Source organism: Triticum urartu, chromosome 6, assembly GCF_003073215.2.
Source record: "Triticum urartu cultivar G1812 chromosome 6, Tu2.1, whole genome shotgun sequence".
NCBI classification, from domain to species: Eukaryota; Viridiplantae; Streptophyta; class Magnoliopsida; order Poales; family Poaceae; genus Triticum; species Triticum urartu.
Window position 1 is genome coordinate 223,116,829 of NC_053027.1, and position 25,355 is coordinate 223,142,183.

The 25,355-nt window shown below is 44.4% G+C and overlaps 1 protein-coding gene across 5 annotated transcripts in view; it reads left to right on the top strand.

Annotated features, from left to right (window-relative positions):
* Nucleotides 1-1,393: 1,393 nt before the first annotated feature.
* Nucleotides 1,394-25,355, top strand: part of LOC125512585 — a 40,389-nt gene continuing 16,427 nt past the window's right edge. For 2 of the 5 annotated variants that reach the window (XM_048677677.1, XM_048677679.1), the window contains exons 1-9: nt 1,396-1,781; nt 16,724-16,833; nt 17,631-17,693; nt 17,780-17,960; nt 18,058-18,162; nt 18,232-18,362; nt 18,491-19,052; nt 20,083-20,148; nt 24,902-24,978. In XM_048677677.1, the coding sequence (XP_048533634.1) occupies nt 1,497-1,781; nt 16,724-16,833; nt 17,631-17,693; nt 17,780-17,960; nt 18,058-18,162; nt 18,232-18,362; nt 18,491-19,052; nt 20,083-20,148; nt 24,902-24,978 (1,580 nt within the window). In that variant the 5' untranslated portion in view covers nt 1,396-1,496. Of the gene's footprint in view, nt 1,782-16,723; nt 16,834-17,630; nt 17,694-17,779; nt 17,961-18,057; nt 18,163-18,231; nt 18,363-18,490; nt 19,053-20,082; nt 20,149-24,901; nt 24,979-25,355 lie in introns of all 5 variants that reach the window. The other 3 variants (XM_048677675.1, XM_048677676.1, XM_048677678.1) reach the window with 3 other exon arrangements.

The window sequence follows — 25,355 nt, forward strand, 5'->3', positions numbered from 1 at the left end:
GCAGTGAAGTCATATGAAAAAACCACCAAAAAAGGTCACACAAAAAACATGGTGTATATAGCAATGATACTCTAGCATGCAAACAACACATATATTCTGATGCTGATGTCGAGCGTAATTATATTTATTTATAAATTCTGCATATGCCATATTTATTTATGCAAATTTCATATTAGTTTTTTAATCAACAACAGATTCTATAGTATATAAAACTTTCTTGCAGACAAGCAATTTGAATGGCAATCTCGAGTCATGGATGGCAAGGAATAAAGAAGGAAAAGAGATAGAGAGCGGTATGTATGAATGACCAATGATGAAAAAAAAGCTAAAACCGTTGTGAAGCCTATCAACTAAACAAAATAACTAAATATTTGACCCAGCTGCAGAAAAATACACACAAGAAATATAGAAAAATGCAAACATGAAGCAAACACAAAAGATAAAAAAGCACCATAAGAAAGGCATAAAGACGAAAATATGCAACCATAGTAAAAGAAAGCTTGAATAGAGAAAATTACAGCTAACCATGAATTAAGATGCAACACAACAAGAAAAGTTTCAATTGCAATGGAAAATCCTGGATATATCACGACACAACATGAAGTTATACATCTACGTATATGACAAGGACTTCACGGTTAACACACACAACATGCTTAGACGCTAGGCGAAGTATACGATAATTTTATTGTGTGATATCAATAACTCAACAACATAAGTGTTGCATGTATTTTTTTATCATCATTGCGATGGTTAAAATACTGGTGAGATATGTGTTGTCACTATATATTGACAGTCTAATACAACGTCTTATTAAAATGAGACGAAAAACATCATGTATGCTCTAAATTTAAAAATCCTTTGAATTAGCAACTACTCTTGAAGAATGTGCTTCAAAGTTGAGAAAAAATACATTCGGCGAAAGTCCTCCATGCATCACCCTTTCTTCAATCACTCCCTTCACCCCGTAGCAATGCACGGGCATGTTTCTTAGTTGTTTTTTAAGCAATTATGTCCGATTGGACGATCGATGTTAGTTGTCGTGTGCTCAAGTTTGTGAGAACTGGAACCAGAAGATCCAGCAGAGATATACCTGCTGCTGTTCCATAGTATCTACTTCGTGTCATGCGGAAAAGAATTCTATGATACCAGGTCTCACGCGAGACTCATTCTGATGAATGACACGTGGCATTCACAAATCACAAAACATTTACCCCATCCCTCACTTGAAATCAGGAGGGAGAGATTAGATGCTTTAAGATTTGTGAATGACACTTGTCATTCATCAGTGCGGGTCTCACCTGCTAACCGTGAGACCTGCTCTCAAATAATTTTTTTCCGTGTCGTGCTGTTTCAATCAATCCGGAGACTCGGATCAAATTCTATTACCCGCCGCAGATATACCGTGGCATATACGTACTAATATTGCACGCTCCCTTCCTCCGCTCGACGGACCGCCCTCCTTCCCTCTCTCTTCCTCACCCACGCGTTCGCCAATGGCGACGACCCTGGTGAGACGTGTGGAGTCGTGGGTGCGGGACCAGGGGGCGCGGCTGCCACCCTGGGTGCCACCAATCGCCGTGCCGCGGTGGCCCTGGCCCCCGCTGTCGGCGCCCGCGTGGCCGGGCGACCGCCGGCGCCAGAGGGAGCGCATGTTCCGCGAGGAGTTTGAGCGCCGCCGCATCCAGCTTCGCGAGCTCTGCCGCGCCGTTCGCGTCGACACCATCGCCGAGCTGCAGGAGCTGCTCTGCGCCATGGTCCTCGCCGAGTGCGTCTACAAGGTTCCCTAACCTCCCACCTTCCCTAGTCGCCTTGCGTTTGTGTGATAAGGTTCCGGTGTTTAGATAGATCCGGAACGCTGGTACGTACGAATGATGTGGTGCAAGTGGGAAGATGAAACCAATTATTTTTCAACAAACGTTAGAAGTTTGAATGTTTTGGTCCAGTTTTCGCAAAAAGAGAGAACCTTTTGGCCCAGTAATGGGCTATGGAACTAGTAGCCTCTTGTGCTCGGGAAAGGTGAATCAGAGTTGGCAAGTGTCTATAACTCTATGTGTATCAACCAAAGTATAAACTTTCCAACTCGGGAAAATCATGTGCAGTTGATGTAACTCACATCTTGTGCTATCCCGCACGAAAAGACATCTTTCCAGTAGTTGCTTGATATGGTTAAGTCTGCATCAACTCTTTCTTGGCTTAGTATAACCTATCCGTGTACAATTTCTGAATTTTATGATAATTTCATTTGTACCTGTACATAAGTCGATTATCTGTCTGTTCCTCAGAAATTTTATCCTATTCCTGTATATATGGTATAAACACGGAGAAAGAAAAGAGAATGCCTAGACTAAGAGGAACTTCTGTGATGTTCCACAGTTTTGTCTGAGTCAGTCTGGCATCTTTGCTCCAAGGGGTCATTGTTGTCCTAGTTTAGTTGAGTGTGTTTGTGTGTGTGCGTGCGCGCGCGTGTTTTTGCATTGGTCACAAGTGCTGATATGACAATGAGTATTATATATTAATATATGTAAAACAATGCACAAAAGGATCCACAAAATCCCAGTAAGGAGGCCACACGCCTTATGAAAATTATTGCAACCAAGTCGACATTAGCATTTTCCTCTTCTTTTCTTTGAGGCCCTATGATAATTTATTGAATGCGCCCTTTGGAAATATCAATGTCAGTGACCAGAAGCTTCCTGCATCTGTATTTATTTTTGGGAACTCTGTCAAAAAATACATACGTTCATGTTATGTGGGGAACCACATATGGTTCGAGGGCCCCAGCCCTGGCCGCACCACCCCTGATCCAGCCAAAGTGCTGCAGCCCCAAGCTTATTGGTGTGTGCGTGTGGTCCAAATTTTTTGGCGCACAAGTGCTTAAAGAGATCCCAAGATGGACGGCCCTTTGCTTTAGCATACTTGTGATACCACAAGTGAGCATCTCCAGCAGATGGAACGATGCCAACCAAGCCTGATTTGCATCTGGAGTGCACTGGTGTAAGAGGATTAGAGAGTAGGGAGGAGAGAATTGGTGGAACCGCTTGTTGTTTTGCTGAGCCTCGAGGGCTAGTATATATAGATTACAAAGACTTGGAGGGCAAGAAGCCTCTTCTAGAGATAAGGCAGGAAACATATAGGAGAGAAATCAATCTTAACAAATCCTGACCTACCGTAACCTATACTCTAACATCCCACTCTCAGTCACAACGGTAGCACAACGGTAGCAGAGCATACAGTGAGACTGGATAAGAAGCCGAAGGTCAGTCAGAATGATCGATGCGTCGCGGATGTTGTGGCTGGAGTGAAAACCGTTGCTCAAGCAATGTGGTGTAGCCGTTGTCAAGGTAGCTGTTCGAGGGACGTCGTGGTCGATGTCGAGGTCCGGGTTGACGCAGCGCGCGACGCGTGTCCTGTCGTCTCTCCCAACCTTATCCCCTCGCCCTGCGAAAAAAAAACCTTATCCCCTCGCGATGCCCATCCAGATTTCTTCCGAGTCTTCGTCTTCCCTCGCCTCTCTCCATCTCACATCTCGCTGCTGCCCCGCCCACCATCTTCTCCCTGCCCACCATCTTCTCTCATCTCTCGCGGCAAGTGGCTTCCGGCGAACCTCGCGTTGCCTGCTGCCAGGTCGGCGGCAGAGCTGCGTTGCAGCAGGGCGAAGCACGAGGACGCCGCTGCCGTGCCGGCGGCGGAGCTGCGTTGCAGCAGGGCTAAGCACGAGGAAGCTGCTGCCGCGCCGGCGGCGGAGCTGCGTTGCAGCAGGGCGAAGCACGAGGACGCCGCTGCCGCGCCGGTGGCAGAGCTGCGCTGCAGCAGGGCTAAGCACGAGGAAGCTGCTGCCGCGCCGGCGGCGGAGCTGCGTTGCAGCAGGGCGAAGCACGAGGACGCCGGTGCCGCGCCGGCGGCGGAGCTGCGTTGCAGCAGGGATAAGCACGAGGAAGCTGCTGCTGTGCCGGCGGCGGAGCTGCGTTGCAGCAGGGCGAAGCACGAGGACACTGCTGCGTCACTGGCGGCGGAGCTGCATTGCAGCAGGAGAAATGCTGCTGCCATGCCGGTGACGGAGCTGCGTTGCAGCAGAAGAAGCATGGGGCGCTGCTGCCACATATGGCGGTGGAGCTGCGTTCCGGCAGGAGAACCACTGGAACGTTGCTGCCACGCCCACCGGTGGTGCTGTAACGGCCATGGAGGACACCGTTGCCATGTCCGACAGCGGAGCTGCATTGCAGCAGGTCACCAGTTGCAGATGCACTGCCACAATCCAGCAGCGAGGCATTCAGTGCGTCTCGCTGGAGCTCGTCGCCCTACCCAGCACTCCCTGTGTGAGTGGAAGAGGAGAATAGAGCGTGGGGGAATTTTTTTGTTGTTATGCGGGAGCAGGACGAAGCTGTGGCAGCGTTTGCGTGAGAAAGATGCAAGTATAAATCCAATGGGTGCGGGGGCCTAGATCGGACGGCTGGCGAGCCGACTGATTTCCCCCTGAAATCAGCCGGCTTACTGTCACGTCCTTGCCTTGGGGCGAACCCTAGGATTTGGGACTGGTGGGGTAGGCAGCGACTTGAGGAAGAAGAAGGTCAGAAGAGGCAAAGAAAGGCAGAGCACAGAGGAGATTGAGGAGAGTACTATCTCATTTCATATGATTGTCGATGCCGGATGGCTTACAGGCTGGAGAGCATTTATACAGCCTCTCTCTCTCACACACACACGCTACCCTATTACACGGCCCACAGCCCGCACAGAGGGTTTCGGCCCAACACTAGAATTCTATCTTAGCCACTATTGCTTGCCACAGGCCCAGGTGCTTGCTTGCACTGATCTGCATCGCCAGATTGAATAGGGGCGATGACAGTGCCCTCCCCTTGAGATGCAGCTTGTCCCCAAGCTTCCGCCTGAGGAAATCTTTTCTGCAGTGAAGTGTAGTCTTCCCAAGTAGCAAAGTCAGCTGAGAGCTCGCCCCAGCGCACCAGCACTTGTAACAGAGCTGCGTTACCTTTCTTGACCAGCCGTCGATCCAAAATTTCTGACGGCGCCAAATCTTCAGTGTCCAGGGAAGGTAATTTGGGTAGGGACTGAAATACTGGTGTGTGGTCTGGTACCTGTTGTTTGAGTTGGGAAACATGAAACACCGGGTGGATTTGAGCATCGGATGGCAAATCCAATTTATATGCTGCAGGGCCAATCTTTTCCAGAATTTGGAAAGGTCCAAAGTACTTAAATGCTAGTTTGGGGCAGGGTCTGTTGACCAAAGAAAGTTGTCCATAGGGCTGGAGTTTCAAAAATACTGACTCCCCCACTGCAAACTCTCGGGGAGACCTGTTTCTATCTGCATCTGCTTTGAACTTTTGCTGAGCTCGTTGTAGGTGTTATTTCAAGTGCTCGGAATAAGCCTGTCTTTCCTTTAACCATTGTTGCACATCAGGGGAGCATCTTCCGGAGGTCTTAGGAACTGTCCCATGTGTGGTTCCTGCCCATAGAAAGCCAGAAAGGGAGTGCAATCCAGAGAAGAATGATAAAGTGGTATTATACCACAGCTCAGCCAAAGGCAGCCAGTTATGCCACTTAGTAGGAGAATCGTGCACAGCACATCTGAGACACATCTCCAAGCATTGGTTCACTCTCTCTGTCTGCCCATCTGTCTGAGGGTGCCTGGCAGTAGACATTTGCAACTTAGGTCCCCAGATAGCAAGTAGTTCTTTCCAGAAGTTGCTGGTGAATATTGTGTCTCTGTCTGAGGTTATAGTAAGAGGCATGCTGTGCAATTTCACCACATTTTGCATGAACATTTGAGCCACAGTTGCAGCTGTGTAAGGATGTTTGAGGGGCATGAAGTGGCTGTACTTGGAATATCTGTCCACCACCACCAAGATAACACTGAATCCATTTGATTTAGGCAACCCTTCTATGAAATCCATAGTTACATCTTCCCAAGCTCTGTCTGGTATTGGTAAGGGATTGAGCAGGCCTGGATATTTACAATGTTCATGCTTTGCTTGTTGACACACCTGGCACTGTTGCACAAAGTTCTGCACATCCTGTTTAATGCCAGTCCAATGAAATAGTTTCTTGACCCGCTGATATGTAGCTTGCATCCCACTGTGTCCACCAATAGGAGATGCATGAAAAGCTTCAATGAGTCTGGTATGTAGTCCTGCATTGGAACCCACCCAGATTTTCCCATGGAACCTCAACAGTCCTTGTGTCAGAGAAAATCCAGGTTCTGCATCCGGTACCAATGCTAATTTGGTGAGTAATTCTTGGGCCGTAGTGTCCACTGCATATGAATTCACCACTTCTTGGACCCAGACTGGTTGTGCAGTAGAGATTGCTTGTACTGCAAATGCATGCCCCACTCTGGAGAGAGCATCAGCTGCTCGGTTCTCACTCCCTTTCTTATACTGAAATTTGAATTGTAGTCCTGCTAATTTGGCCATTGCCTTCTTTTGCAAGTCAGTGTGTAGCACTTGTTCCTCCAAGTTGCAGAGACTTGTGGTCTGTTCTTATGACAAATGGTCCTCTGCTGAGATAAGCTCTCCATTTGTCCACAGCCATCATTACTGCCATAAATTCTTTTTCATAAGCGGGTAGTTGCTGATTTTGCACTCCCAGGGCTTTACTGAAATAAGCTACTGGGTGACCTTGCTGGCATAACACAGCACCAATACCAGTGTCGCATGCATCAGTTTCTATTGTGAAGGGCTTGGAGAAATCAGGTAGTGCTAACACAGGAGTTGATGACATAGCAATTTTCATTTTCTGAAAAGCTAGCTGAGCTGTATCTGTCCATTGGAAGGTTTTAAGCTGGAGCAGTGAAGTAAGTGGTTTTGCCAAAGTGCCATAGTGAGGAACAAACTTTCTATAATACCCAGTCAGCCCTAGGAATCCTCTCAACTCAGTGAAGGAAGTTGGTTGAGGCCACTGTTCCATTGCTTTTGTTTTCTCAGGATCTGTTGATACCCCTTTGTCAGAAATGACATGGCCCAGATAGTTCAGTTGTTGTGTAACAAAGCAGCATTTGCTCATCTTTGCATACAGCTCATTTTCTCTTAAGGTCTGCAACACCTGTTTCAGATGTTCTTCTAAGGTTCCACTAAACACTAGAATATCATCCATAAAGACCAGGACAAATTTTCTAGCATACTTTTTGAAAATAATGTTCATTAAGCACTGGAAGGTGGCAGGTGCATTGGTCAGCCCAAAGGGCATAACCCTGAACTGATATTGCCCATTATGTGTCTCGAAAGCAGTTTTCTCCTCATCAGCCTCAACCATTCTGATTTGATGATATCCAGACCTTAAGTCTAACTTAGAGAACCACTTAGCTCCAGCAATCTCATCCAACAACTCTTCCACTACAGGCATGGGAAATTTATTCTTGACTGTCAAGTGTTCAATCTTCTGTAATCTATACAGAACCTCCAAGTGCCATCTTTTTTTCTGACTAGAAGCACTGGTGATGCAAATGGAGACATGCTGGGTTTAATTAATCCTGAAGCGAGCATTTCATTAACCTGTCTCTCAATTTCATCCTTCTGTTGAGGATTATATCTGTAAGGCCTCACATTCACCGGTGCACTATTAGGCTGCAAAGATATGGCATGATCGGACACCCTATGTGGAGGCAAGTGCTTTGGATCTGCAAAAACATCAGCAAAATCTGCAAGTGTTTTGGATATGCACTCTGGCACTGCATGGTTTTCAGTTTCTAGAGAAGGAGACAACACAGCAGTGGCCCAGATGTCATTCCCTTTCTGCCACTTAAGCATCTGGTCCATTGTGATGGCTTGAATTTCTGTCTGTTGCTTCTCCACAATCCCTTGCAATTTCACTTGCTGTCCTTGTTTTACAAACTGTAGCCATTTTTCCTCCCAGTGACAAGTCATAGCTCCCCATTGAGATAACCAGTCCATACCAAGGATTGCATCATAGCCCCCTAGATCAATCACCTTCATATCTGAAGTAAAAGTGTGCCCACTAATCCACCACTTCAAGCCTGATAACTCAGTATTACATTGCAGTTGCTCTCCATTGGCTACTTTCACCTTCATAGTTTGCTTTAACGCTGTAGCTTTATGAGTGAGTTTGTCAGCTAACTGTTTGTCAATGAAAGTATGGGAGCTGCCCGAGTCCACCAGGAGCAGCATGACCTTGTTTTCCACTAGAGCTCTGAGTCTGATGGTCTTGCTGTCAGCCGATCCTGCTATGGCATTGACAGATAAGTAGGCTGCTACTTCCTCTACTGCTTCCTCAGCCGCAATAGCATTTAGTATCTCATCAGAAAGTTTCCCTTCAATTTCTTGTGCTTCCAGTGCTTTCAGCTGCATTGGTGGTTTGTTAGCACACACATGGCCCTGGCTATACTTTTCTCCACAACTATAACAAAGACCATTGGCTCTTCGAAACTCCTTGAGCTGTTTGGCACGCCAGAGATCACCAGCAGCAAACTGTGGCTGAGAGGAGCTTTCTTGTCGAGGTGCTATAAACTTGGTCTGATTGGTCTGTTTCTGAAATTTTGGAGCCTGCACTTTCTGACGCTCTAACATAGCCTCCTGTACCAAGGCGTATTCAGCTGCCAGCACCACCGACGAGGGCAACTGAATTTCAACAGCCGACCGGATCTCCTCCTTCAATCCCAGAACAAATTGAGTGACCAACATAGTTTCACTGATTGCTGTATCGTACAATCGCACCTGATAGACCAATTGATTAAACATGTTGCGATACTGCTGCACTGACTCGTCCTGTTTCAGCAGCAGTAATTCTCTCAGACAGTTGCGGTGTACATTTACATCAAATTCCTGCAGAATAGCTGTTCTAAACCGAGGCCAATCTGCACATGCATCTGTATGCTTACAAGCTTGATACCAATGGGTAGCATTTCCTTGTAAATGCAGGGACGCAGACATGAGTTTAAATCCTTCAGGGATTTGATACAGCTGAAAGTAAACCTCACAGTTATCCAACCACATGCGCACTCCTTCGCCATCGAATCGGGGAAACTCCATCTTAGGCATCCATGGCCGCTTGGAGCTCTGCTCGTCAGGAGGGCGTGGAGATTGTGGCACTCGTCCAGGATCGAAAGGTCGACGGAGCGGGGGAGGTACCTGGGCAGCGGACGCTGCCTGCGCGGCGGTCGGGGACGCCGCAAAACAGCGGGGCTGCACGAGCCGATCCAGATCCGCGTCCTGGGTACCGTGGGACTCCTTAATCACGCGTGCCACATGAACCTGTTCCTGGTGGATCTCCCCGATGGACGTGACCGAGAGATCAACCTTGGCTTGCACTTGGTCCAGGCGCTGCACCTGCTCAGAGAACTTCGCATCGAGGCCATCGAGCCGCGTGCTGATCCCGTCGATGCGTGCGACTTGTTCACCGATCCCCTTGAGGGCGGCCAACTCCTTCCAACACGCGCTCCTCAAACGTCGCCATAACATCCACCAGATGCCGGGTCTGAGCTCTTGGCTTGAACAGAGCCGTCGTCACCCTCTTTAAACCGGACCAACGCCGATCTCGGATTTACAGGCGACTACCGAAGCAACCACACAACCGATCGGTCGATGTTACAGTCCGATCTCGAGGAAGCGGGGAACAACGGATCGACGAGGCTATCTGATACCAACTGTCACGTCCTTGCCTTGGGGCGAACCCTAGGATTTGGGACTGGTGGGGTGGGCAGCGACTTGAGGAAGAAGAAGGTCAGAAGAGGCAAAGAAAGGCAGAGCACAGAGGAGATTGAGGAGAGTACTATCTCATTTCATATGATTGTCGATGCCGGATGGCTTACAGGCTGGAGAGCATTTATACAGCCTCTCTCTCTCACACACACACGCTACCCTATTATACGGCCCACAGCCCGCACAGAGGGTTTCGGCCCAACACTAGAATTCTATCTTAGCCACTATTGCTTGCCACAGGCCCAGGTGCTCGCTTGCACTGATCTGCATCGCCAGACTGAATAGGGGCGATGACACTTACGCCTAGCAGCGGCCTTTCCATTGATTATATTGCCTCCCTCTAGCTTACAAGAGTCCTTTACACAGGACACGACTAGTACTACTTTGACATACCCTGGACTCTAATTGGAATCTGACTCAAACTAGACTACCTTACCATAACCTGGAGACTACCAAAACAGGGGCATCCTTCCGTACATCAAACTGCTCTTGTCTAGCCACAACCTAACCTGCCCCTGCTGCCTTGCGCCTAAGGAATTCCCCACATAACACCCCCACCACCCGCATGCAATGGGCAAAGCATTATTATGATGGCAAGCACCGTGAGCTGGCATTTGACGTCGGAGATTGGCATGGCTTCGCTTTCACCATCGTGCAGCCGCATCGTTACCAGGCTACAAGCATGGCAAGTTGTCTCCTTGCTTCTATGGCGTGGCAAGCATGCAGTGGGCAAGTTGTCCCCACAGAAGTCATTGGATCCGTTGCATATAGACTCGCGCTGCCTGCTGGTACTCGGCTCCATGATACGTTCAGTGTCAGTCTACTCAAAAAGTTTGATGGTGACCTGCTGCCCACTCCTGCTGTACTGCCCGCCATTGAGAATGTCGTTCGGTGCATGCACCAGCCAAGGTTCTTCAGTCCAGCCTTCGCCATGGAGTGAAGCATATCTTTGTGCAGTGGGTTGGGGCTTCTGAAGATGATGCAACATGGGAGCCTTTGGATGAGTTCATTGCACGTTTTCCCTCATTTCAGCTCAAGGACGAGCTGTTTGTGGAGGGAGGGAGAGATGTTATGTGGGAAACCACATATGGTCGGAGGGTCCCAGCCCTGGCCAAATCACCTCCCTGATCCAGCCCAAAGTGGCCAGGATTCCCTTGCTGCTACAAGTTATTTCTTTAGGTTCAGAGTCGTACTAGAGGATGACGCGCGCTTTGCCGCACCGTCCTTCTATGGTGTGTTAAGCCTCTCGTTTTCTTACACGGGTTATTATTGTCAGTTGGTTCGTTGTGTATTTCATTTAAGCTATGAGGTAGCTGTTTGTGTGAGAGACAGCTGGATGTGCGAAGCTCAATACAATGCCAGGACAAAAAAAAATTCATACAACGCATGTGCTATTCCGTTTGCTACTTAACATTTTGGTAAGTATATGGGAACACACATGGGATATGGGAACATACATAGGCAATACGTTAGCATTAGCTAGTCCCAAAATGGTAATTATCCATCATCTTTCCACTGGCCTGCTCTTAGCTAGTCCCAAAATTTAAATCAAAACAATTAAAGTTTGGGCCAATCTTGTTGGCACCACATTGTATGATGTGTTGCACATGTACAACAGCATCGATTTCACAGGAGTCTGGCATGGTATTGATGTCAAGAAACCCACATCGTATGACTCAATTTTGTTCATCCGGAGGATACTTGAATACATCATAGTTGTTGCCTACTCAAACATTTGCATTTTTGTCTCTGAATGTCCCTTTTCAAGTCCACACATCCAAGTATCCCTCCAGTAACTGAGTAAATTATAAACTTGGATAACTGTCTAAAACATGGCTACATTCTATATAGTGATTGAGGCGGGGACAGAGACAGGGGCAATGAAACATACCTTTCGCTTAATGTAAGAGAAACAAACTATAGTAACTGCGAAAATGGCTAATTATAACGCCATGCCCATAGTAGAACAAATTGGTAGCTTGTATATTTGCACATACCACTCACATCTAGCAACGCATCTTAAATACATGTAAAAGAATGGTTGGTTGCAAAAACATTCAGAAAGTTAAAAGGAAAATGAAGCAGCAACCTTTCTTAATGGTAGCATCATCTCGTCATTAGCAATAGAAATAAGGACCTACCAATTCTTTGTCCTTAGGGATGCAGAGCGGCACCTGGTCCGTCCTGCTCTATAGGCAAAACAGGTCAGGTTAGTTATAGCAGTTTTTTAGTGATGTAGTTCAGTTTGAATTAACACCGTGCTTTTGGAGGCTTATGCGGAATGATGCCCTACACCCCTATCTGTACTTAACCAAAGAGCTAAAAAGATTGTTGGAGAGCAGTTGGAGACTACTTGTTATGCTCAATAAGGAGAGCTAAAACAGTTGTTTGTAGGAACCATTCATTGTGCTTAACCTGAAAAATAAAAGAAAGTACTGGTAGCCTGAAATCACTGAATCCCCAATAATACATGGCTGAAATAGGAACACTAAGTTAGCAATGACGACAGGTTAATCTTTAGAAACAAAAGTAAGAGTTCATGCCATTACAGAAAAGTAGTCACAGAACAAAAAGATAAGAAAACCAAAAGATATTAGCAGCCCATAATGCAAAGTGTAAATAGACTTAGCATTGACGATGGCGACAATGACACTATAATTCAGCGTCCATAAATATTTCCATGTGTCTTGAACTACTTCTCTCAACTGAACATAGTACTATTTGCCCATGGATTTTCAGGAGTACACCAAAATCCTACTGAAAGAAAACAATTGATTGTGGACAGCCTTAGATTAAGTGGGTGACATGTAGAAACAATTTAAAGCACAAAACAGAAAAAAGAGCAAGATAAGAAAGAAAAATACCTAAATGACACAGTGGGGACTACAATAATCTCATAGCCTCCTAACTGAAAATGATAAGAAACAGATTGGATCCTAAATATCCCTGCTGCACCAACTGCTAGCGAATAAATATGAATCAGAAGGGAGCAGTTAATCGGACGCCCTACTTGTTTGTGCATAAACAGTATAAAGCTTTGTCGTCACCCATATTCTTTGTGCATCATTATGAAGTATTGGAAGTAAATGAAAAAATATTACATTATCAAAGTATATATTTAATGAGAAATTGAGAATAGTCAAAGCTCTTAAGTTGTATCACTTTAATCAAACATTTACTTCACCTTAAAGTAGTAAAGTCACTATCAGAAACAATGTAAAGTCCTCTCCACACAAAATTAATCAAGTGTGTGCTCTTATACATGCATTACTGAAATTCTAAAAGTATAAAGAATTTCAGTTTTCAGAAGCATTTGAGCATAACCCAAACAAGTTTTCCACCTCCCAACAGAAGCACTTGAGTATAAGCCAAATAAGCCCCCCCTACCAATAGTTTTTTCTGTACAAAAAAACTGTCGAACCATGTATGCTCACCTTCAGCTGCTTATACCATAGAAATACACCTAGTATGCTTTGTCCTACAACTCTACCAATTCAGTTAGACTACCCAATAGTTCAATCTAAGTTATGCTTATACATCGTATTTACTTCAAAATTTCCATGACAGTATATACGTACAAAGGGAAATGCAGAATGAAAATTTCAGACCAAAACATGAAGGAAAAAAATCATGATTGAAGTAAAGCTTCAGCTGCCCTTTGTGCCACTCGTGAAGCTTCTGTTTTCAAGTGCAGCTTCCCATCATTGTTAGCACTTATCATGGATAAACACTTTGTGCAAGTAAAAAACTTCGGTGTTATTTACGAATATCAAAGAAAAACATAGGCTACATACTTCAAAACATATTTCTTACATGAATGCCCCAGGCATAAAAAAGAGTCTTCAGAATGTCCGATTTCCCATCTCTAGCAGATAAACATGGTTCAGCCTTTGTGGAGGTCGGTAAAGCTGAAGATCATTTGCCTCGCAGCTTGTCATATCTAGATCCCTGATATTCACATCTTCAGAAACATGCTTGTCATTGTCTTGCAAATAGGAGATGCTCGTAACCATTGGAAACAGTAACTTGCATGTGCCCTTGCTAAGGCTCCAAGATTCAAGGTTGCCTACATCATGTATGTGAAAAATAATTTTAAACCACAAAGTTGAAGAAATAATGCATTCGAACATCCTGATAAAATCAATCTGCACATCCATGTGAATTTCAACTAATTGGTAAGATTTACATATCTGCAGTTAGCGAAGGAAGCAAATCTGGATTGGACAATCTTCTCTTTGATATGCATCTGCTCCATCTCATAAGATTGGAACTCTGCTACTTGCCCCTTTTGGACCAGAGACAAAAAAAATACTCCTAAGCAAAACAGAGTTGCAATGAAGAGCAGCAATATGAAAAAGGAAAAGACAGTGGTACCTCTAGATGATCTCCTAGTCAGGATCTGCAAAATAATAATTATCGGACCATCAAGGACAGAGAAACCTTGGAACCTGACGGAAGGAGCAGGCGAATGGAAGACAGAGACGCCACCGTAACACGGGTCGGTGTTCTAGGTTAATAAAGCGTCATATAACATCATTGTTCTTCCACCTCGACTCAAACACATATGAGCACCGGGCTAGAAGATTGAACCTAGTTCGCCTGCACAGGTTCTCCTCCCCCCATCCCTGAAGCGAGCTGATGTTCCACAGAGGGAGGGAGGGAGGGAGGGAGGGAGGGAGGGAGTGGGTCGGGGAAGGGAACATGCGCGGTTAAGCAAGGTGTTGGATTGGGGGAGGCGATGGATGCGTCGATAGCTTCTCTACCCTTGGAACCGCCTCCCCTCTCTAGGCGCAAAAAAAAAAGGAACCGCCTCCCCTTCTTTTTTTTTTTCAGGAAAACGCAGAGGACTTGCGTTTCATTGCATTGGTAAGATAGAGAGTTATTTACAATCCTCCTAAGAGGCAAAGTTCATGCCGGAGCAGAAGAAACTAGTGTACATCCCAGGTGGTGGGTAAGATGACCCGTAAGCCACGAGCACCAGCTCGTGCCCATTGCTCGGCCTCGTCCTTGATCCTAGAGGCCAGGACTGGGACAAGAGGTTGGGCATTGTCGAAGATGCATTCGTTGCGCTGCTTCCAAATCATCCACGGCGTCAGGAGGGCAATGGAGGCGAGACCCTTGCGCATCGGTGTAGGCGTGTTTTGCTTGGCGTGGAGCCACCAGTCCATGAGTCTCCTCCTGATTTGGCCCTGCGATTGTCATCCTTAGCCAAGCTAGGATCTCATGCCCCTGGCGAGCAGGCGAAGCGAGCCACGGAAGGCCACGAAGACCGCAATGCCCCCACACAATTGACACGCGGAACACCAAGTTTGAAACCGGCACGCCTTCCCCTGCGTCCTCCCAATGACCAGCGGGGTCCACCGCGCTATCAAAGCCTGGAGCGCCCACAGCTTCCTATTTCTCGGGAGCTTAGAGTTTGTAGTGATTAGGTGCAGAGTCCAGATTAGAATTCGTTTCAGAGTCAGATTGTTTTTCCTTTGAGTCGGCTTGTCAGCCAAGCTATCCCTCGTATATATTGTGCTTCTAATAAAGCATCAGAATTCAGAGTAGTACTTTCTATTAGGCCTAGGGTAATTAGAGTTTGTTCCAGTTCCATTGAATCAAACATGATAGCAGCTCAAAGTTAACGATCCTTGAAAGATTATGTGTATTACACTATTATGTAGCCTAGCTTTTAGCAAATTCCAACGTGTGATTTTTTTTCCAGTAACATGCCCCATATGAGACCAAGAAAGCTCCAAGCCTGTATCAACTTTGACTAAAGAGCTGCCAAATAACAAGTGCTGTTAATCATCTAAATGACCTGAGTGACAAAGGGCTCATAGTTAAGATTCCGCGAAGTGCTTCCTCATTATAAGTTTCACGTTGAGTTATCATGCAACGTAATTCATGGAAATGAAATGCTTAAGTGTGCAGTTCATCCATATCCATATGCATGAGGACATTCTCCCTTTCCAAAAAGGAAATGCCAATTCTCCTCAGAATCTGATAAAATATTATACACTTGGTCCGTTGGAATTCAGGCGATTACCAAATTTATGTGAAGTTATCTTTACTCTAAATACTTTATTCCAGACACCTTACCATCTAATTCTTGAAACTGATCCAAGCCAATCTAGACAAAGGAAGCAAGAATGCACTTTCCATTTCCAGCAAGTTTAAATATCTGTATACTTTGATGTGTTTTGGAGTTGCCCATTGGAGTTCCCTTCCAAAGGTCTGACTAAACAATAATAGAAGAGTCATCGCCAAAGTTTGGACCTGCAATACCTCTAAAAAGATCTAATTGCCTAAGTACATCTATGATCTGTCCACCAATACATACCTTTACTACTCTAGCAGCATGAGGAACATACATTTATAATATTTCTTCATAGAAAATCTACCGCAGGAATATCTTGTTTGTTGTAGAACTTGTGAGGTTAAGCATAAGTACCTGATTTGGCCTTCTTAAATTGGTTATTGCTTGACGAGCTGCTAAGAACTGAAGACTCCACTTCCGGAGGAAAGCTCTTCTAGTTAGTCTCACCCATAAAGTACACAACTTGCTATTCTCTATGGCCTTAATGCCTTATGTAATTCTGTAGAGCATGTGCTCTGGATATTCTCAGTGTCTCTGCAGAAATAGTTAGGTGAGGTGAAAAAAGACCTGCATTGGATGACAGAGCATTAGTCCTGGGCCGCCTGGCACATTTGCCCATCATGATTATGTTAATCCCCTCACCTCTTTTTTCTTAGAAAATGGAAGCTTTATTACCCCCGGCCTCTGCATCCTTAGATGCATATAGCCTACCTTATTACATTGTTTATTACAAAGAAAAGAAACTTGATCTCACCAAAAGAGGGCAAAGTCAAAAACATGAACCAACTATGACGATTCATGCCAAAGTCAAAAAATCTTCTCCCATTTGACATCTTCAATTCTTCTACTTGTAAAAGCTGACGAAGGGGTCGATGTTGCCCAGCTCAGCAGTAGCATCAATAACTGTTCCTTTTTTTTTATAAAGTTCAGTTCATTTTCTTATGTTACTCTGTCACCTTTTTGTGCATGGCAGAGGCCTGTTTCTGAGATGATGAGATATATCAATAAGTTCAAATCTGATTTTGGTGGAAACATTATTTCACTTGAGCGTGTTCAGCCATCCTTGGACCATGTACCACATCGGTAAGCTGTAAGCTAAACTTCACACTTTTTTTTGCCAACATTATGGGCGTTCCTTCTCGATAAACCTTTCTAATCAAGCATTAAGCTAAAATACGATGCAACTATGCTTGAGTAAGTCTCTAGTTGTTCAAGTAATCATGTGCTGTTCTTGCTTTGCGTAACCTCTTTTCACGCCATATCATGGAGAATGAGCCTTCCCTGGAATGATGTGGATTGTGGTACAGTCTTGACAATGCTATAGTAAGGTTCTCAGAATTCCATTTTTAGTGCCGATTCCCCCTTTGCTCTGAATATGGAGTGGACCAGCCATGTGAAATAGGATTAATTCCAACATTACCAGGCTGGAATTCGTTCTTGATTAACACAGTTTTGGTGCCGATCTTTACGACTTCTCTGCGTTGTTAAAGAGTATTTGCATGGCACCCTATATATTGCTATGGTGACATGGCCTAAGATAAATTCACTTAATGAGAGAACCATATGAGGTAGAATTTCACTCATCTTTAATCAGCAAATTATCCAGATACATTGCATATGACCCCCGATATATCTGAAACCAGAAACAAACGCTTTCAAGATTTTTTTTCTGTCTGGCGCCACTGAGCAGAATCTTTAGGACAGTTGATGTAGGGTGGAACCCTAATTGGTGATCTTTTCACACTTGGAGGGGGAAAGAGAGCAAATCAAAGAGGAACACATGAAGAACTCTCAAATAGACAAGATCCAATCACACATATGCTAAATCTTCTCATGCTATTGCTGCTTTTTTTTATCTATTTGTTGGTGAAATCATGTAGATATCTTTTAGCGGAGGCTGGTGACACTCTATTTGCTACATTTATCGGCACAAACCAATACAAGTAAGCTTATTTTTTGGGAACTTAAAAGTACGAAAAGTTTGCTGCGTTTACAATTGCATCAAGTTCTCCCATATTTTTGTTTCTAGAGATATTATTGCTGATGTGAATATACTCCAAGGAACCATATTTCACGAGGATACAGCTCAGGATTTAGCTGATGCTATTGACTCTGAGCAGAACAGCGACCAATTTGGTGAAGAAAACATTGAGGTATCCTGTCGAGAAAAACCAAAACAGTTCGGGAAATCAAAACCTGCTGCACACCGAGTATGCGTTAGCTGCAATTTTTGTTCGAAAAAAATTCTTGTCTTTTCTAGGAACTGATTCAGCGCTATTATGACTTTTAACGCAATAATTCATGTAGGGTTTTTTAGCTCGTGCTAAGGGAATCCCAGCACTGGAGCTATACAAACTTGCACAGAAAAAGAACAGAAAACTTGTTCTTTGTGGTCATTCGCTTGGCGGAGCGGTAGGCAATGCCTAACTTGCATTATCTTACCCTTTTTTTATTACTCATGTGTCACAAACTGTATTACAGGTAGCTGCTTTGGCTACTCTTGCTATATTAAGAGTACTATCCTTGTCGTCTCCAACTAAAGAGGCTAACAGGCTTCAGGTGAAGTGTATCACGTTTTCTCAGCCACCTGTTGGGAATGCTGCATTAAGAGAGTAAGTTTGGTTAGAATGGGCATAATGTGCTACTTGACAGGGTGGTGTAATATCGTAAATATACTTTACTTTATTTTATTTTAATTATTGTGAACCAATTCTTAATTGCTCCTCTTTTCATGCATTAGTTATGTTCATCGAAGAGGATGGCAATACTACTTCAAATCGTACTGTATTCCAGAGGATGTGGTGCCCCGTATTCTGTCACCTGCGTACTTTCATCACTACAATGCCCAAACACCCGAAGCATCTTTTGCAAATAGAGTGGATGCAAGATCAGAAGAAAATAAGAAAACAAGCACCGAAGGTGCCATGGATAACAATAGGGAACAACTTGTTCTTGGTGTTGGCCCTGTTCAAAAGTCACTCTGGAGACTTTCAAAGCTTGTTCCCGTTGAAGGAGTGCGGAAGAGTTTAAGTGTACTTAAAAAACAAGCAAATATTTTTGAAAAGGCATCCACACAGTTGGATAGTTATTTGCAATCGAAGGTTGATGAATCGGAAGAAGAGCCGTGGTCTCTTGAAATTCAGGAAGGTTCAGAAGGGATTGCTCTTACCCCTTTATCTGACAATCATGGAGGGACCACTGAAGAAAACAATAGGACTGAAAAAATTAATTCATCTAAAGTTGGATGTTCCAAGCGGTGGAGTAGAGTGCCTTCTTTGCCTTCATATATACCATTTGGTGAGGTCAGTATTATCCTTCTGATTTATTACTCCCGTGTCTGGCTCTTATTTGTAGCTACTATTGGCAGCATATCCAGTGTCCCTTTATGTCACATGGTATGGTTACCGCGACACTCTTTTATGCATATCACACCTGTACATGGCAAATCTTTTGTTACACTGTAATCTTTACCAGCATGATTTTCTCAAACTGTTCTTAACCTATCAGGCCATTGCTAAACAGCTGCAACTTGTTTAGAAGAATATTCCTACTTCTTGTGTATGTTAGCTCTGTCTCTAGTTCTAAACTTTGCCACAATACATATTCTCTGATTATTATTTGCTTTTCTTCCACATTTGAAATATTTGCATTTGTTATTTGTTATTATTTACCTCGCAAAACATGTGTAGTCTTAGACTTGCCCAATGCTTAAAATTGAATGAATGATGATGCCTGTTTTGATCGGAACATTCTTGTTTATTGACTAACCTGGTATATCAATTCATTGTAAGCTTGCATGCATGTGGTTCCATGAGCATTGAATAATTATGGAAGGACCTAGTACTGACATAACCTTATTTTCCTATTTACTGTGAAGTACTCCTCTGTCCCAAAATAAGTGTCTTGAGTTTGGTACAAATTTGTACTAGAGCTAGTACAAAGTTGAGACACTTATTTTGGGACGGAGGGAGTAGTACATAAAAAGTGAACAATAATATTCTTCTTTGCTTTGTTGAGAGGGATCCGCCTCTTTATATAGTAGACAAGACTTGAGTGACAATCCAGTAAGTCTATACCAACTCTTATATGAGCTCTAACCTGACTAGACTATTTCCTAATAAAGTTGCTTAATCTACTACGACTCTAATTAAGGGATAACACTCCATGTTTGATGGGCTGGCCAACATAACATCTCGCCGTATTTCGTAGCTCTTTGAGCTTCGCAAGTCGGATGGGGACAACGTGCCTTGCGGTTGCTTGTTCCTCCCTTATCAGGTTATCATGAGCTTCCACTTCTATTAATGACAATGATTATTGTTTTACGTTTTCCAGCTTTACCTGTTGGGAGATTCATCAGTTACTACACTTTCAGATTCAGAATACTCGAAGATGACGTCGGTATGAACTTTTAGTTTCAGTCTCGTCACCTTCTGAAATAAAATGTACAGCTAATAAATATATGTTTTTTTATCACAAGAAACATGTATAATTTTTTAAGATAATGGAAGCTTTTATTACCCCTGGCCTCTGCATCATAGATGCATGCAATCACACTTATTAGAGAGTTTATTACATCATCAAGAAAAAATGATCTCGACTACTACCTCCATCCGCTTTTATTGAGCCGGAGAGCCACGATACCAAGTTCGGATTTACTAGGCCGTTGCCTCAATGTTCTTTTGCTTCGTTTAATTTTCTGATAGAATTAACTGGGAGACGTACGCTTCGCTTCGAATAACGAAAAGGCTGGCGCCTTCATTGGCCACACATGGGCTTTGCATGCGCACACGAAGCCTCATGAGCGGGCGAACGCAGCCGTTGGCGAAACTCCTGATTCTGCCGGCCGGGATTAATTAGCGCCAATTAGTGATGGGGTAATTAATAACGCCTAAATCCTTTCAATTTTGCTTGCTGGCTCTTTAAACCTAGACGCAGGGACTAAAAAGATGAGACCAAAACATCCAGACCAATCACCACCAAAAGATTTAGACCACCAAGCAAGACTACATCCAAATCAAGACATAAATTCCCTGGTAATCCATTCGAGCTACTTGGCGCCAAGCTCCATCAGCTCCTTGCACTACTCCTTTTGTAAGAATGCCCATGACCGCAACCAACTGGTACACGAGAATAGGACCTTCATACATAGTGAACTTTTGCTTGGAAGATCTATCACATAAGCATTATCGTTCATCTTTCTCTGAGTAGAGTAGGGCCCATACCTTCACTGCCTAATCTTCTCTTTAACACCTAAAGGCAGTCTTTCTTTTGAGAGGTAGACCATCACCTTGTCACATGTTGTCAACACGTGAATAGACTCAGAGGGGCAGCAACAATTTTTAGATAAATTGCGAAAGCCAGGATTTGAACTCAAGACCTCAGACTCTGATGCCATGTTAAGCTTCATGCACTAGCAAACACAACCAAAAGTACGAACTGATGGAAAGGGCTAGGCAGTCCACATATACACTTCAACATCACCGACATGGAATGATTTCCGCCTCCTTTTGCACTCAGTGAGTGGTTTATATTTCTGATTTTGTGCTTCCAAAACACTGCGAAATTCTTCATAATTTAGTGTAGTTATCTGCAAAGGACAATGTTGATTTTCTGTTTCCCCTTGATGGTAGCATCACCAAGTCCACCACATGTGTTTCCCTCAAAAAAAAAAGTCCACCACATGTGTTTGAACTTTAGTGTAAACAATAGGAAAAGGACTCCTTCCTGTGGACCTATGCTTAGAGTTGTTGTAGGAGAACTCCGTGAAAGATGAAGCCAAATCCCATTGGCCCTTCCTTTCTCCACAAATGCAACAATCAGATTACCCAAAATTTTCTTCACCACTTCTGTTTGCCCATTTGTTTGTGGATTGACAGTGCTAGAAAATTTTAATTTAGTGTTGAATTGCTTCCACAAAGTGAGGCAAATTGCAGCAAGAAACTTGCTACAACGGTCTGAGACAATGGACCTTGGAACTCCATGAAGTCTGACCACTTCACGAAAGAAAAGATTTGCCACATGATGAACATCCGTTGTCTTGCAGCATGTAATGAAATGAGCCATTTTAGAGAATTTGTCAACGACCACAAACAGAACATCACTCCCTTGTCTGGTACTTGGCAAACCCAAGGCGAAGTCCATAGAAATATCCTCCCATGGAGCAACAGGAACATGCAAAGGCATGTATAACTTTGTGTTTAGGATTTGGCCTTTGCAGGTTTGACATATGGGGCACCATTGAACAAATTTTCCAGCATCTCTCTTTAGTTCTGTCCAATAATAACGAGCCTCTAGGTTAGCAATAGTCTTGTCACGTCCAACATGGCCATTAAGATCACTTGAATGGAGCTAACTTCTTGGGATGTACAAACGATCATTTTTTAAGAGATAGCCAACTTGCACCAGGTAGTCATCACCTAATGGCTGGCCACTGTTGTGCTGTACCCGAACATGGCCAAAGTTTTCGTCATCCTCATACAACTCCTTTATTTGGTCCATACCTGGAAGTTCAACCCTAATTCGTCCAAGGGGTATGGTATATATAGTCTAGGGGGTAGATGGGGATACATGGGCTGAAACCCTAGTCTCTGCACTTGGGCAGGTACCGGATGTCCGGCCCTCAAAAGAAGTCAAGAGACATGCACGACAACTCAAAGCTTCGTTTCTCGCTTGGTTGCTCCAGATTTATGCACAATGAGATAGTGTCACACCTGATGCGAATACATCAGTGGACTAGATAGGGGATGAGATTATATGGGCCAGAGCCCAGTGGGTGTAGTGGGCCGCTTGTGGCCAGCGTGTGTGTGTGTGAGGACTTGTACTTGGTGACCACAAACAAGACAGGAGGAAATGAAATACGATCTGAACTCTCTCATCCCCTTCCTTCCCCTGCTCACCTACCTGCTTCCTTCCTCACCCCGATCCCCTTTCCTGTAAACAATGCTGCCCATCTTGCAAGCATGCGATCGGCATGCTTTTGATTTCTAAAATGCTTTAAGGATTGATGGTCAGTGTAAACAATGAACTTTTTAGGCAGTAAATTGACTTCCCAAGGTTTTAAAGCTCTGAAACAACATACAATTCTTGCTGACAAGTGCTCCATTTCAGCCATGATTGGCTTAACTTTTCACTGAAGAAAGCAATGGGCTTCCTTTCTTGAGATAAAACAGCTCAAATGCCTACTTCACTTGCATCACACTCCAACTGAAAAGTCTACTTGAAATCAGGTAGCACCAAAACAGGAGCTTGTGAGAGTTTTTGCTTGATCTCTAGCTTCAGCTGCTTCTGTCCATTGAAACTTTCCTTTCTTCAAGCACTCGGTAATTGGTGCCTTGATATTGCTGAAATTCTTCACAAATCGCCTATAAAAGGTTGTAGGGCCATGAAAACTTATTACCTCAGAAATGGTCTTCAGAGTTGGGCCATTCTCAAATTGCCTCAACCTTAGAATTGTGAAGGAGGCTATGTTTCCTTTCCTTGTACCCAAGTCTTATGTAATATATATACGCCCCATGGGCTATGCAACAGAGATAAGTTGCATCCATAACATGGTATCATGACCTCGATTCAGGGCGGGCCTAGCCTAAAGGTCAAACGCCCCGATCCGGTGACTCCCGCCCTCGATCCAGATCAGACCGGGCCTCCAGGTCAACGCCCCATCCATCCTGATCTGCTTCATTGCCGCCATTGTCCAACGTCCGCCAGCGTGGCCTGCGTGTTCCGCCAAAACATGAGCCATCCCCTGGCCAGCGTCTCCACCACCCCTGGTCAGCGCTCCCGTCACCTCCTGGATGGCGCGGCCCCAGCCACCTTCTGTTGCGTCGCACAGCTTACCCTGGTTGCTGCTGCTAGCATACGGTTCTGCCTGCTTGCCTTCTGCAGTCACACACCTCTCTCTTCTGCTGCTGGTTGCCTGCCGTGTGCTTGTTCCTGCTCGTCGTGGCCAAGTGCTGGCGCTGGCTGCTTAGCACTTGGGCTGCTCCTGGTTGATTCCTGCTGCTACAAGGTCAAAGACTATTACGTGTGGCTGCTGGATTTTGGTTTGGTTGCTTTGTTTCATCACCACACTCCATTGAAAAAAAAGAGTGAAAGAAAAAAAAAGAGCAAAGAAAAGAGACAGAAAAAAAATGTTCTCGTTGAGTACGCATGTCCCTTGATGCCCGCTGCCTCTTGATGGTGTTTCTTACATTGACCCAATCTCACACATGCATCATCTCTCGGTGCTTACTGCTCGTCCGCATTCGATGTTGTTCCCTTCGGCGTCTTTCGCAGGCTGTGCTGGTCTCATGGTTTTCGTCAGTGGTGATGATCGCTCTACACCTACTTCTATAGGCCACACTTCAGCGACTCCTCTTGCGACCTCTGCACATGGTGATCATTGCTCTACATCGTCTCTCGTGCTTTTCATGGACTACGCCTCGTACACATGCCTTCCCTTAGCGCTTGGTGCTTGTCTGCATGTTACCTCGTCTCCTCCGTCTGCCTCTGCAGATGATACTTGTTATGCTACACCGCCTTATCTATCGGCTTCCACTCTTGCATCCATGATGGCTTGCACTTTCTCAGTGTGTGCTCCCTAGCTTCTACGTCTCTATATTTTTCGCTGCGACCATCAAGTCCGTTGCTCTTCTGTTTTTCTCATGCCATGCAAGTCCACCATACCTTTGTCCGTCAGCCTTTTTTTGGTCCTTGTCCTTTATATTGGATTTTTGTGGCCGCTTTTTGCATTGTTGATCTACAACCATTCTCTTGCCGCCGAGCTTCTTTTGCGGCCGGTTTTCTTGGGCTATGATTTTGTGCACAATGCTTCATTCTCTTGATGTACCATCTTCTTTTGACAACCCTTCTTCTTTTTGATACTTATCTTGTATCTTCTACTGATGTGGTGTCTTCCTCTGATGCACCATCTTCTTTGTTATCTCCTTTAGCTTGACTCGACAGGTTTTGAAGACTTTTCATGCTACCACGACATTCTCAAGACGCCGATTTTGGATTATCATTTTTTTCCCGTGTTACACCTTTCCAAATGCAATGCTATTGCATACGCTTTGCATTTGAGGGTCTAACATGTATAGTTTGTCTTATCGTCTGACATATTGTCATATTGGATCTACTCATTTCTGTTGCTCTGTTATGGCAAAGGCATTTGCAGGTGCAGTCTGTTATAATGGAGTTAAGAGAGCGTCTTCAGTCACACTCGATGAAATCCTACAGAGCCCGCTTCCAAAAGTAAGATTTTTGATTGTGTTCAACAAGTACAAATTATCACCCAAAACTTTCATCACTCATTAGCCAACTCGAAGCCATACATGGTTTTTAGAAGAAAAAGGAAAAAGGAGGACAATTCTTTTTTGTGAAGGGATTAATATTTTGGAAGACAACAAAGGAAATGTGCATCATTTCATATCTTCTTTCTGCTGGAAAGCCTTTGTTTCTCATAAAGGGCTGTATAAAGTATTCTTTATTCCACACAGTTTGTAGGCAAAATAATGATAAGTAGGTCTGCCAAGACTAGTGGCAAAATAATGATAATTAGGATTGATGGTCAGTGTAAACAATGAACGTTCCTTGTATCAACTAAGTCTGAAACTACGTTTAGCTTAACA